Source organism: Benincasa hispida, chromosome 4, assembly GCF_009727055.1.
Source record: "Benincasa hispida cultivar B227 chromosome 4, ASM972705v1, whole genome shotgun sequence".
Taxonomy (NCBI): Eukaryota; Viridiplantae; Streptophyta; class Magnoliopsida; order Cucurbitales; family Cucurbitaceae; genus Benincasa; species Benincasa hispida.
In genome coordinates this window covers 68166323-68180836 of record NC_052352.1, presented here as the reverse complement: position 1 = coordinate 68180836, position 14514 = coordinate 68166323, and the positions used below count along the sequence as shown (strand labels likewise).

At 35.8% G+C, this 14514-nt stretch overlaps 1 protein-coding gene across 4 annotated transcripts in view; it reads left to right on the top strand.

The window, feature by feature from the left end:
• Positions 1 to 10411, top strand: part of LOC120075241 (vacuolar protein sorting-associated protein 52 A) — a 31323-nt gene extending 20912 nt beyond the window's left edge. For 2 of the 4 annotated variants that reach the window (XM_039028457.1, XM_039028459.1), the window contains 12 exons: positions 3924 to 4005; positions 5191 to 5373; positions 6237 to 6352; positions 6448 to 6506; positions 6903 to 7003; positions 7623 to 7673; positions 7987 to 8166; positions 8247 to 8381; positions 8760 to 8834; positions 9203 to 9260; positions 9350 to 9702; positions 9825 to 10411. In XM_039028457.1, coding sequence (XP_038884385.1) covers positions 3924 to 4005; positions 5191 to 5373; positions 6237 to 6352; positions 6448 to 6506; positions 6903 to 7003; positions 7623 to 7673; positions 7987 to 8166; positions 8247 to 8381; positions 8760 to 8834; positions 9203 to 9260; positions 9350 to 9654 — 1345 coding nt within the window. In that variant the 3' untranslated portion in view covers positions 9655 to 9702; positions 9825 to 10411. Of the gene's footprint in view, positions 1 to 3923; positions 4006 to 5190; positions 5374 to 6236; positions 6353 to 6447; positions 6507 to 6902; positions 7004 to 7622; positions 7674 to 7986; positions 8167 to 8246; positions 8382 to 8759; positions 8839 to 9202; positions 9261 to 9349; positions 9703 to 9824 lie in introns of those variants that run through there. The other 2 variants (XR_005481243.1, XM_039028458.1) reach the window with 2 other exon arrangements.
• Positions 10412 to 14514: the final 4103 nt, after the last annotated feature.

Here is a 14514-nt window from a genome sequence, read left to right as displayed (position 1 = left end):
AGCACTGATCTTTGGTGTGCCAAGGTTTCTTGCAGTGTTCACATACTGGGGGAGGCTTACTATTCTGTTTATCATTAATAGGACCAGATGTTTTAAACGCAGCGGAATCTGTCAAAGAGATCAATAAATTGTTCATGGCACTAGACCTGTCTTCCTCTAGACGAATCTCAGAACAAACTTCCATGATGGACGGTATTGGACGATGGCCCAGGATTCGACTCCGTACGACATCGAACTTAGAATTTAGGCCTGCAAGTAAATCCTAGACCCGATCGGTTTCTTCAGACTTGAAGCGTTGCACTCCTCTGCAAGGACAATCCCAAACCATCTCACGACATAGGTCCATCTCTTGCCACAGTAACGACAATTTAGTGAAGTAGGCTGTTACATCCATCGTTCCTTGTTTGATTCACGAACTTGCTTGTGTAAGGTGTAGAGCCGGGAGGCATTCTGTCGTTTGGAATACAACTTCTGAACGGCATCCCAGATGTCTCGAGCAGTAGTAGCATATAGTAGGGGTTTTCTATCCGAGGTTCCATGTTACCTACTAACAAAGATTGGAGTAAAGAATCCTCCCCCTTTAAGATACATTCTTGAGGGTCACTTGATCTTGGTTTGGGTATTTCACCCGTTAAGTACCCAAATTTATGACGACCCTTGAGGGCCATCTTGATAGATTGTGACCAAGAAAAGTAATTTTGACTATTCAATTTTTCCCCAACAATAAAACCTGTAGAGTTTCCCATAGACACAAACAATAAATTTGCTGTAGGTAAAGTAGGGAAAGAGGTTACCATATTTTCGGAGTATGTCGGTAGGTTAGAAGGGAAATCTGATTGAATACCCGAGGTCTTCCCAAGTGCTTCTCCGAGGGCGGCTATCAGTTATTGAATAGACTCGTTTTGTTGTTTAAGCTGAAGTTGAAGTTGGGTGAATTATTCCTGGATCTCATTGGGTACTGTATTGCCTTGCGTTCTTGGGTGCATATAGTCAAGTGTCTGTCCAAGATAAGGTGATGATTCCCCCACTTCAAATCTGCCACCATAGGAACCTGTTGACTGAGACTGCAACCCAAGCTCGGCTGGAATGGAATCACGGTCGGCGCTGAGCAGTAACCATGGCTGGGATCAATGGACTTCAATTGAGATTGGGTACAGACAGCAGCGGGGATCGAAGTACTGCAGCTGGAATCGGTTGGGTCACGGCTAAGGGGGTCCACGTGCGTGGCAGGGTTGGTCCAGAAGGCTCCAACCGGTTGAAAGTCGGATGGGTCGGGTTGGAAATCGCCAACTGGCTGGCGTTCGATCGTGGAAGGCTCGGTGTGAAGGTCCATCGAGGTCTACGGGGCGGATGGTTTTGCACGAAGCTAGAAGCCGCTAAACACCTTGCTTCCGATCGTCTGAGGTGCGTCGCGGCTTCTGATTGTCTGAGGCGTGCCGCATGGGTTCGTCTGGTTGCCGATCCAATCGGCTGGCTGGGTCTGCTGGTTGACGATCCAGTCAGTTGCCTGTCCTCCTGGTTGGGTTGATCTCTGAAGATGAGGTAGAACTGTTTGGAAGTACCATTCTATACGATAGTGGCTATATTGGTGGTTGTGGTGCCATTATTGTCGCCAGATGGCACTTGTGATTCTCCTGTTTGGTTTTCCTCAATGGTGGCCAGAGTTTCATCTCCATGCTCTGATACCATGATGAAAAGCAATAGAAGAGAAAGAGAAGAGAGGCACACAACAGTTTATGTGGAAAACTCTATAACAGAGAGAAAAAACCACGATACAGACAATACAGGGAGACTACACATATAAATAGAACAGTAGGAAACCCTAGGGCATTGGTAAGAGACAAAAAGGCCCCCCGGGAAAAACTCCCCTATTTTCAACTGTATGACACAAGTTTCAGATTTTAAAGACCTAGCTAATGCTCTAGGATTTCTGCCTTTCCATCACTTGTCATGCATGTAGTTGGGGGAGAAAATTAATATGGATTCACTTTGGGATGCGATATGCCATGTTTGTGCAATAAGAGTGAGTCCAAAAGAAGAATCTGACAATTGGAGCAGCTTCTGCACTTCTACAAAAAAGAAGTAAAGTTGATTTGGCAAACCTTTAGGCTGATTTAGCAGAATTTAGGATTGTAACCTAGCACTTTTGGCTATGTGGATTTGGCGTTTCCTTACTGAGTGAGATGTTCTATGGTGGCCATTAATTGTGGCTAAACATTATATGACTGACAAAGTTTGGCCGGCATCTAGTTATCGGGGTTCTTTGAATTCCCTTGGAGATTTATTTTGTTAGACTATTAGCTCGGCCGCTAATTGTGTTCAACGTTGCATTGGTAATGGCTCTTCTACTTCTTTTGGGAAAGGTTCGTGGCTTAGTTGTGGTATTATTTCTACTGCATTCCTCTGTCTTTTTTGTCTTGCTCTCAACCCTGATGATACTGTGGCTGATGTGTGGATTGATGGATCAACTTCATGGGATCTGCATTTTAGTCGTAATCTTAATGATTTGGAGACTTCTTAATAGACTACTTTATCTCATCACTTATACTCGGCTAGAATCTGCCTTACATGTGATACTTGGACTTGGCCTATTGATCCCGCATCAACTTTTAGCGTTTAATCTCTCTTGGCAGAATTGGTGGGTTCGATTGATTCTCCTAGGAAGGATCTTTACTCTATTGTTTGGAAGGATCACTATCCAAAAAAGGTCTAGATTTTCCTTTGGAAGCTTACCTTGGTGCTATTAATACCACTTATAGGTTACGAAGGTGGATACCTTATATGCATCTCTGCCGTTCTTGGTGCCACATATGCCGCCAACCTGTGGAATCTCCATCTCACTTATTTGCTGATTGATCTTTTCCAACTCGCTTCTGGAATGTTATTTTGGAAGCTTTTGGCTGGACTATGACTTGTCCTAATTCTATATCCAATCTTCTTGCTTCTTTAGTAGTGAGACATCCTTTTGGTAGTTTTAAAAAAAAAAATTGGTTGGTATTGTGCATGCTGGACTTTTTGGGGTGAACGTAATGGTCGTTTATTTAGGGATTCCTACTCTCCTTTTGAAAGGTTCATGAATTTGGTTCTATCTAATGCGTTTCTTTGGTATAAATCTAAGCATCCATATACTCATTATAGTTTATCTCTTTTTTTTTTTTTTCTTTCCAATTAGAGAGCTTTCTTGTAATTACGTCTACGTGTTGAGGTTTCCCCTTATTTTATCTATTAATGAAATGTTTTTTTATTAGAAAAATATATCTGGCAGAGTTTATGGCACAAGTGCCCTATTTCCTCAATCTTCCATTTCTTCTATCGTGTGTATTGAAGGCCTGCTGTAGTAAAACATTGTGCTAAGAGGACACCACTTCTCTCCTCCTTCTCATAAAGGTTCCATTGAAGTTGAGTTTTACAATTTGCTCCCACTCATCTTACATGTCTGCCAACTGCCAGTATCCTGCCCTGGCTTTAACAAATCAGGGGTGTGCAAATATTGTAAATAGATTTTGTGGACCTCCCTACCATTCAACTGATCATTGCAGAAGAAAATTCTGTTGCCATTTTCCAGTCTGATATAGAAATTCGGATCTTTGCCTTTTTCTATATCTAATTTAGAGAGCAGATTCAGAAGCTATGCTATTACATGTTGAATATTTTCATGCGTTACTTGTATCAGTAGTTGGTTTATTCATTGATTGTTGTTTTATTTATAAGTGCCTTCTATGCACAATGAAGTAGTGATCAGTGTGTGCCTCGACAATGATCTATTTATTCCTTCCCCAGTTAGTTTTCATCTATGAAATTCAATATTATTCTATGATTTTGCATATTTTTTGTCTACCCAACGTTTATCATTGAATACCTTATCTAAAATCATATAATACCTTTTCAGATTCTGCTACCTTAATGATAAATTGATAATGTAGGTATGTCATTTCTTTCCTCAAAGATCATAGCAAAGAAGTTTATAATGAGGTTCGGACAGCATATATTGATACAATGAACAAGGTAATTGTTGAAGAAATCATTTATTTTTGTAATGGTATGCATGCTTAATTAATTACGTGAACCCTTGTGGAAGAGGAAGACATGCCAATTCAAATCCTTGGACAATATATTACTCGGAAATTTTGTGCGACTATTATTTTGAGTCGTTTCGAAGTATGGATATTCATGGTTATCTTGATTTATTTTGACCTGGGAGTTCCAAATCACTGACGCTGGCATGATGCAAGTCTTCAGACTATGTTAACAATATATTGCCTGTTGGACATGAGAACTCAATGAATTTCTCAGTCAGACTTTGTCAGTAGTTGTACCACCATAGAGGCAATGAGACCATATGAATACTTCAGACCTTCCAGGCATCCTAGAGTTTCAAGAAGTAGTTCATCCACCCCAGAGCACTAAAAAATAACATAACATTGAAGTGATCCAATCAAGAATTCATTCCCAATCAAGCACTTAGATATTCATTGCAAACATATTCTTAAATTATTGTGGAACTCATAAACAGGTAGAGAAAAAATATATAAAAAGTGGTAATGATTGGGAATGAATTCTTCACGTTCCTCTAAAAGGAATCTATACATGGGAGAGGAAAACGTGCTTGTCACTTATTCCCGGCAGAAATTTTTACATTGGTTTCTATATTCCTGGCCGAAGAAGAAGATCATGTATTGGTTTCTATATACCTCGCTTTTCACTCTCTCTAATTATCACTTATTCCCGGCTAAGCTTTTGTGAGCATGGAATTGACTAGGCTGCTATGATATCTCTTGTGATAGATGTAACACACCATAAGAACAAAAAATGGTCCAAGGGGTGATAATAACTTATTTATTCAAGATACTGGAACATAATACAGAGAACAAATCTTCTGCATGCTTCAAGTCTATGCCACGTCTTATTTTAAAATTAATGTGGCATTACGTCGACATTATTCCATTGCCTATTTAACCTAAGAATAAATGATTTGGAGTATTCTTGGGTCCAACAATAATTAGTTTTTGATCTCTTTCATATGATTACTCACCATGCATATTTTTGGTCTTTACATAATTGCTTTTCAACAGTCAGCATGACAAGTTTTTACGCATCAGTAAAAATCGTTTTCTGTTTTTACGAGAAAAATCATTTATCTAAGGAGTATTGAGCTATTGATATATTAAAACTAATATTTATGTTTTTCAGGTTTTGGGTGCACATTTCCGTGCCTACATACAGGCATTAGAGAAATTGCAGCTAGACATAGCGACATCTAGTGATCTGATTGGGGTTGAGGCTAGAAGTTCAGGTCTTTTCTTGAGAGGAAGGGAACCACTGAAGAACCGATCTGCTGTCTTTGCTCTTGGTGATAGAATAAAGATACTAAAGGTTTTATTACTCTCTTATTTCTTGTAACCTCCTTGATCACGTTGTTCACTCACTCTTGTTTGAATCTAACTTGTGACTTATTTTTTCTCGTAGTTCTTCAATTCTTCATTCTTGTTTGAACTAGTAGCTTAGTCTTGTTAACCATGAATTTGTTTATGTAAAGTTGTGCATTTATTTTTGGTTAAATTACAAATTTAGTCCTTGAACTTCTAAGGTAGTGTCTAATAGGTCCAAAATTTAAAAAGTGTATGATAAGTCCTTGAAATTTCTATTTTAAATCTTGACATGCACTACATTTTCAAAATTAATGGAGGATTTTGTGTATAATATGACCCAAAACGTTCAAATTATTTTGTCTAATGATACGTGAATTTTAAAAGATGTCAAATCGGTCAAAGACCTACTAAATTCAAAATTGAAACTTTTGGGATTTACTAAAATACTTTTAAAATTTTAGGGACCTGTTAGAATAGGCTAATTAGACACAAATTTGAAATTTGTAATTTAGCCTTTATTTTCTGTTTCTGTTGTTAGATTGCACTTTAATTTTGATGTATTATAAATAGATGCTTTAAATAATCATCTTTTATTAAAGAACTACTTTGATAAAGTTTAGAGACTACTTGTTTTGTCTACTACTTTTTCTTAGTGTAAAAACAAAACACCCTTTCGCTCATTTTAATTTATCCTTTTTAGTCGGTAATTGGTGCTCCCTTTTGTAATACCTTGTGTTTTTGGGGTTTCCCCCTTTTCTCACTAATATATTGTTTCTTTTACACTACTTTGAACTTAGAACAAATGAGTTTGGGTACATTCACATGTGATAAATAACATCTATATATAAGTGTGTAAACTCTATTCAGGAAGTTGACGAACCTGCACTGATTCCACATATTGCCGAAGCCAGTTCAATTAAGTATCCTTACGAAGTTCTCTTTAGGAGCATGCATAAGCTTCTAATGGACACTGCTACGTCTGAGTACTTCACAGTTTACTCTTCCTTGGTTTATTATCTTCAGAATGTTATTTTATCAAGTTTGTCGATTATGTTTATTAATTTGTTTTACTTCACAGGTATAATTTTTGTGATGATTTTTTTGGGGAAGAATCAATGTTTTATGAGATCTTTGCAGGTAACTATGATAGAATCCTTGGCTTATTGTCAGTTAACTTATCTATACAGACGTTAAGTTGCCAATATGAGTTTGAATCTTTTATTACGAGTTTTCACCTTTCAATAAAGTTGTGCCATTGGTCTTATATTGCCTTTTTTTTTCTTCAAATCTATTATGCATATGAATACAAAAGCATTTCCCTCTCTCCTTCTCTCTCTCTCTCTCTTTCTCTCTCTCTAATTCAACTATATATGTTCCTAGAGTCAATTTGTGTGGAAGCTCTGGCCAAGCATATCGCACAAGTTCTGACTTTTCTTCTAAGGAAAAGATATTGAGTGGAAGATGTTTTATTTTCAGTTATTATAGTGATTTGGTGAGGTTAACATGATCTGACATTCGTTCTCGAGTAATCAGGTCCTTTTGCTGTCATTGACGAACACTTCAATTCAATTCTCCCGAACAGTTATGATGCAATTGGTCTAATGCTCATGATTCTGATCATTCATCAGCATCAGGTACATTATCTTAGTTTGGTCTGGTGCTAATTATATGGGTAAACTAAAGAATTGCTGTTAGGCTTCTATGTTTAATTCAATAATAGGCAGAAGCCCTAATTAGAAAATATTGGTAGGAAGATATGTCAAGGTGGAGCTTATGATTTAGATCATTTCTGAATTTTCTAATTATTTAAATTCACTTATCAAGTTGACATCTTTTCAAATTTAGGAGCATGCCTTCATCTTGATAATTATGTACTATTTTTTAACCTTTAAAGAGTTACCATTTTATTTTTATTTTATTATATATATTTTTTTAAATAAGATGAAATACGTGAGAATTGAGATGCCCACAATCATTGACTAGTTTTTAGAGTTACATAACTTGTCTGGATACATCAGATACTTGTTTTAGAAAAAGCCTGCTTATGCAACTTGGTTATGACATTTATTTTTAGCATATTCTGTTTTCTTAATTAAAAAAAGAAAAAGATCTCCATACTCAGTTTTCTATTTGATCTTTTCTCTGCTTTCCAACGTGTTGAACATCTTGCAACACATCTACATCCTCGTTCACTTGGTTGCATCTTCTGTTACGTATGATACATCCATTGGCTGAAATTGCTTATATGTCCAGCTTATCATGTCACGGCGGCGTATACCTTGCTTGGATTCATATTTAGACAAGGTTTGTGTTTCTTGGCGAGTTTATACTTCTGCTTAACTTTCTAGATATCAGTTCCATTAATCTCGATGGTGTTAGTTGATGGCCCCTACAGTTTATGTGGGCTTTTTGATTGAGAACGTCCTCCGGGTGCGAGCTTTCGAGAAGGACTAGAATAAATGTGAAACTAATTTGCTGGTTTGAAAATCGAAGGAAGGGAGAATTTTGAACATAATTGTTTAAATGTTATATTTCTTTGATATCCAAAGATGGATGATGATAATTGTATCGCTTGCTTATGAACTACATAACCTGGTTGTTGGATTATCCTGAGCAGGTTAATATTGCTCTTTGGCCTCGTTTTAAGATGGTATTTGACATGCACCTCAGCAGTCTGAGGAATGCAAATGTAAAGACATTGTGGGAAGATGATGTGCATCCTCACTATGTCATGAGGCGATACGCTGAGTTTACAGCTTCACTTATCCATCTGAATGTCGAATATGGAGATGGGCAGGTAGGTCAGAGCACAACCCCCCTCCCCCTCTCCAGGTTTTCATTGCCTAATTATCTGTATATAAAATGCCATGTTTGCAGCTTGATTTGAACTTGGAGCGGCTAAGAATGGCAATTGACGATTTGCTTATCAAGCTTGCCAAAACCTTTTCAAAAGCTAAATCACAGACAGTGTTTCTTATAAATAACTACGATATGACAATTTCCGTCTTGAAGGTAGGGATCGGCTCTCAAGGTCTCTCTTCGTCTAATAAAATCAATGAAATAGAAATTCAGTAGGTAATGTCAATCTATAATTTCACAAAAGCTAGAAGGACAGATCCCAAGAGCGTAACCTATCCTCATTATGGCGTGCAGTCTTTTTTCTATTAAATCTGCAGTCACACTTTGTTTCTTTTTAGAAAAGAAGAATGATGTTTCCAAGAGTTCATTGTAAAGAAATGGTCTTCTCATAATTTTGAACCCCTCATTGAGAAATAGAAAGAACTTCTTGGACAAGATTATTTATTCAGTTTTTCCCTTCAGCCGGGGCAGCACATGAGTTTGTTTATGGCTCTACGGAGATCCTTCAATGAGAAATTTTATTGATTTCAGGAAGCTGGTCCAGAGGGTGGGAAAATTCTGGTGCACTTCGAGGATCTGCTGAAGAGCAACACAGCCTTGTTTGTGGCAAGTAACTTGCTGATTATGATGACCTAGAATGGTTTTTATTTTAAAACACATAATTGCATTATTGGTATTAATATTTGATTGCAGCTGCAGTTTATTGCTAAAATGGCTTAACCTTCACGCTGTTGTATTCTTATTGTTTTGACACTTTGCCTTCTAATTGAATGAAAAAAATTGGTGATCGAAAATTCTTGTGAGATGATACCACTAGTCTGTATTATAATTTTACGTTGGCTAAAATCTGCACCCATCAAAAGATATCAACATTCCTTTCTTTTTTATTTTTATTATTTTTTGCAAAAATATAATGTCCTAGAATGGCTTGTCATTCTTTGCGAGTCGTCTAAAGATATAATGCCTTCATGCAGGAAGAACTCTTAGCAGAGCATTTCAGCCAACTTATCAAGTTCGTTAAAACCCGTGGCTGTAAGTGCTTGAACAAAATTTTATTTTGACTTCTGGTCACTTTGTTGGTTTTTTAAGCAATGAACTTATAGAGAAAATATCTTTTTTAGCGGAGGACCTAAGTTCGAATCCCGACCGACCAATTACTGTGGCTGAAGTAGAGCCCCTTGTAAAAGACTTTGCGAGCAGATGGAAAGCTGCAATCGAGTTGATGCACAAAGATGTCATCACTTCTTTCAGTAATTTCTTGTGTGGAATGGAAATCCTAAGGGCGGCTTTGACTCAACTCCTGCTTTATTACACAAGACTCTCGGATTGTATAAAGCGGATCGTTGGTGGCTCTGCTCTAAACAAGGATCTAGTGTCCATTTCTTCAATTATGTATGAAATTAGGAAATATTCAAGAACTTTTTAAGGTTGAGGGAATCAGAACTAAGAGCAAGAAATGAAGATAGCATAATATGTAAGCAAGTAGATGCCGGCATCATTACCTTCTTAGCTCTTGAGCTTCTTTTTGTGCATCACATTTCCATTCACAAAATGTTAGTGTTGGTAAGCAGCTCACAGTATTATTTCTTATTGCAGGTGCCAGTGCAGCTGTGTTCAATGTTTGGTTATGCACAGCTGCTTTCGTTTTGGTTCTTTGGAAAATATCCAGTTGATGCGCGAGGTCATGTCTTTACTTTTCTATCACATTTCAGTGCCAAGACATTACATTACCTGCGTCGTCAACATTAGTTAATCTGCTGTGTACAGTTTTTACCATGGAACCTGATACACAATCCTTTTCCATAAATCACCCCCACCAGAAAAATCCCAGAGGAACAGGAAGAAGAAGCCAAGTTAAATTTGAAATATCACAGTTTGTTGTAAGATTCTGTTCCAAATTAAAAAAGAAATAGGAAAAATGACTTACGTTAGGGACCTAATTTGCAAGAGTGAAATGTTCATTCTTCTTCAAAGCGAGGTTTTGCCTTGGACTTGGAGTGGAGCGGCCACAGTTGGACAGGTTAATGTTTTATGGTTCTTCTGAGATGTTAATGTAGCACACACTTCTGTTTCTCCGTGGTACGACTTGTCGTTCATGGCTTATCGATTACATCATCTTTGGTAGACTGCGCTATTTCTTTTCTAGTTTCAAATTTAATGATCATTATAATTAGATTTCCTGATGATATAGGCAATGGGTGTCTAACCGGCTCTTTATGAGTGCTTAGGTTTATTTTATTTATTTATTTTTTTAATAAAAAAAAAGTGTTCCAAATAATAGGGGGAACTATAAATCTTTTGGTCGCTAATACATCTGAATCTCAGTTGAGTTGAGCTAAGTTTAATTTTGGTTAGGCTATTCTTTATTTGAATCTCAAAGAGATATTATAAAGAAAGCTTTAAATGAAAGTTTTTTTGGATTACATAATATTCTCATGTTAGATTTTATGATAAAAAATTCGTGGTTTGTAAACAAAACTCATTCTATAAATTAATAAAGTTGTTATTGAAGTTTGATTTAAGAAAGTTGTATTGAATATATGAATTGCTTATTTCGTTTTAAAAATAAATTTAATAAACTATAAGATTCATGACTATTACATGAGTACTTGAATTTTATGTAGAGACATAAGAGCAGATCAGGTTCAAGTAAATAGTTTAAATGATCTATAGTATATTGAATAAGGTTGGGTGTCTTATTCTGGTAACACTATCGGATACGGCTCACTCTGTAGTTACAAGGAGTTGTAAAGTGTTATAAACAAGTGATCCTAATTCGTATATGTAGTGACATGAGAGTGGGGGCGCCATGTGCAATGAGTTTGTGTAAGATCAGACCAAAATATTAGTTATTCTTACTCTATGATGCTGTTTATTGTTTAAGACAGACTATTTCACAACGACGACTTAGGCAAATTAACCTTAATTCTGAGTTAACTATGAATTCCTGTTTATTCGAAATTATATTTAGATTTGCATATGTGAGGGACTTAATAGTGTTGGCTCAATAATTATAGACTAGGTAAATAGCTGGAGACATAGGGTGTAAGATGGAATTCACTCTTATTCATTTTTAGGGATAGTACTGAGGTTATTCTCTCAAACCAATTGTTCATTAGAGAATCAGACTTAAGGAATAAGAGGTAATCTCGGGGATAAAACAACTTTTTGACCTTGTCGTTATTGCGAACAACCTATGAAAGGTTAACTTACTAATTATGGTTATATCGAGTGGACACAATATATCTACAATGGGAGTACAACTTCGGTAGTTAACGAATGGGCGTTAATTCAGTATAAAGAGTGTAGTCAATTAATCTTGGATCGTTGGAGCTGATCTGTAGGTCCACTAGAGCCCCTACTAGCTCACAAACGGATTAGTCTTAGAGTAGTGTGATACTTGATTTGAAACATTCAAATTAGAATTAAGGAAAGTAGTAATTATATGTGATATATTACACGTTTAATTTTGAAATTAAATGGAATTGGAGAATTGGTTAATAATTAAATATGATTTAAATATTAAATTCATGAATAGAGTTTTAAGAAGGTGAAATTGGTATTAAATTAATTTAATATTTGATATTAAATTAATAGAATTAATTTAAATTATTTAATTAATTATTAATTATTAATTTTATTAGAAAAATTAATTTTGAATTAATTTTTGTAAAATTAATAAAATTTCAGTTTTTTTAATTAAAAATTGATTTTTTTTTTTAATTTTGAAAATAATTTTCAAAATGAAAAAAAAAAAAAAGAAAAGAAAAATGAAAAACCAAAAGCGGGTTTTTCCACTTTTGGCTTTTGGAACCAAGCACCCTACTCATATTTTCACTTCAATTCCAGCTCAATAATGAAAGTGGAGTTGGAAAATATGCAGAAGGGTTTGTTACTTGAATGTCATGCAATATAAACTTCAATTCTAAGCGGAAATTAGGCATGCAAAAGGTTGCATTTTGATGAGAATTTGTGTTTGAAGAAATGTTCTTCACACTGTGTAAAACCAGTAACCTCCTCTCCAATTTCCTTCGATTCAAGCTTGTTTTGAGTCCCACAACTCAATCTAAGGTTCCAAGAGAATAATAGGGAAGACTTGTGGTGGTTCACAACCAAAGGAAAAGGAGATTGCAATTGAAGATCGTGATTCAAGAGGTACTTCAAAAGTTAGTGTTGAAACTCTGTTTTTAGTTTATGAGTATGCTGAATTGAAGCCAAAATTAAAGAATTGGAATGCTTAATGATCCTGTTTTGCTTCCGCTGCTTGCTTCCTTAATCCAACAATTGGTATCAAAGCATCATTTAAGCATTCAACTCGGTTTAATTTTAGCTTGGTGGGTGCTTTTCATAAGTTGTATGAAAATGATGAACTGATATGGTTTTTCTGAGTTTTGGCATTGTTTTCTCTTCAATTATGTTGTAATTCTTGTAATTGGCTCTTGTTTGATGGGTCTTAATGTGTGTTTAAGTATCTGTAATTCATTTGGAGTCATTAGAGTTGCAATTAGGATGTAATTGAAGAAAGGAGTGAAGAAGGTTCAAGAGCAGGAACTGGATTTCAACCACTGCCCAATACTAGATGCTTGACGCCTAATACTCGATGCTCGATGCCTTATACTCGATGATTTTTTGTAAAAAAACTCGATGCACGATGTCATACTCGATGACCAACTCGATGGTATTTTGTAAAATACTTGATACACGATGCCATACTTGTTGGTACTCGATGCTCATACTCGGTGGTATTTTAAAATACTCGATGCATGATGCCATACTCGATGGTACTCGATGGCATACTCGATGGTTTTTAATGAAATACTCAATGCATGATGTCATACTCGATGGTACTCAATGCTCATACTTGATGGTATTTTGTGAAATACTCGATGCATGATGTCATACTCGATGGTACTCGATGACATACTTGATGGTATTTAGTGTAATACTCAATGCACGATGGCATACTTGATGCTTGGTGGTACTCGATGGTTTTGCCCGACTCAACACAATTTTAAGCATTGGAGGTCCAGTTCGAGGAGTTCAGGTATGGTTCAAGGCAGTTCGAGCGATCCAGAAGTGTTTTGGAGTTGGTTTTTGCTGAAGTTTGTAATAATTAGGCCTTTATTTGCTGAAAAATTCCAAAATTAAAACCATATCAGTTTTTGTTTAATTATTTATTCATATGATGTATGTTATAATTAAATAAATCTTGTATGTGCATAAAGTATACCATGTAGATTTAAAATTCCACCGTAGGAAGCATGTTACATGCATTGAAAATATGTTATAAAGTGTTATAATATATAGTATGCATGTATAGGGTTTCAAATGTTTTAATATAAATGTTATATTAAATGTTGAATGCGTTTGATGTATGTTATGGATGTTTAGCATGTGTAAAATTTTATAAGTAGTTATAGAATTGGGTTAGACATTTAAAATCCACAACAAAAATAAGTTGCATGCTCACGTAAGTTAACCACTTGTTTTAATAGTTAAAATAGGTCGACATCTTGTAAAATATGGTTACAAACTCAATTGGATTTAATCCTGTCTAAGGCTGGGGGTATTTAAGTTGGCAGTCTATGGAACACCACCTACCAGAGGATTATGGCCAAATAATTGAGCGTTGTTAACCAGTTTTATGAGCAATACATGAGCAGTGTGAGGTTTTAAAACTGGTTTATCACCAAGACATCGTAGGTTAAATCCAAATATAAACGTTATACTTGGATAAACACCTAGACTTAGATTTTTTAATTAGTTGGAACAAACCTGAGTAAAGATATACCCAAACAAATGTTAGGAAACGCCAGTGGAAGTTTAATAATATATATGACATGTTATTAGAATACTTCAGTGGGAATTTATTAGAAGGCTTTAGTGAGAGATTAGTAACATATACAATATGTTATTTTTAGCTCTCGCGTCCTTAAGAGTTCACATTGAGATTCATGTTTCGCTTCGTGTTGATATACCTTGACTGTTCCATTCGGAAAGTGTTTGCATGAATCAAGATCAGGTAAATAGGGAAAGTTTTTCATAGTAAAATAAAAAATGATGTTTTGATTTTAAATCTCACGTCCTAAGATGTTCACACCGTGAGATCCGTGCAACACATCGTATCGATTATACCTCGACTGCTTCATTCGAAAAGTGTGTGCATGGGATCAAGATCAAGGTGAATGAAGAGAAATTGTTCAATGTAAAATCAAATATACAATATATTGATTTCAAATCTCACGTCCCTAGAAAGTTCACATCATGAGGTCCATACAACACTTCA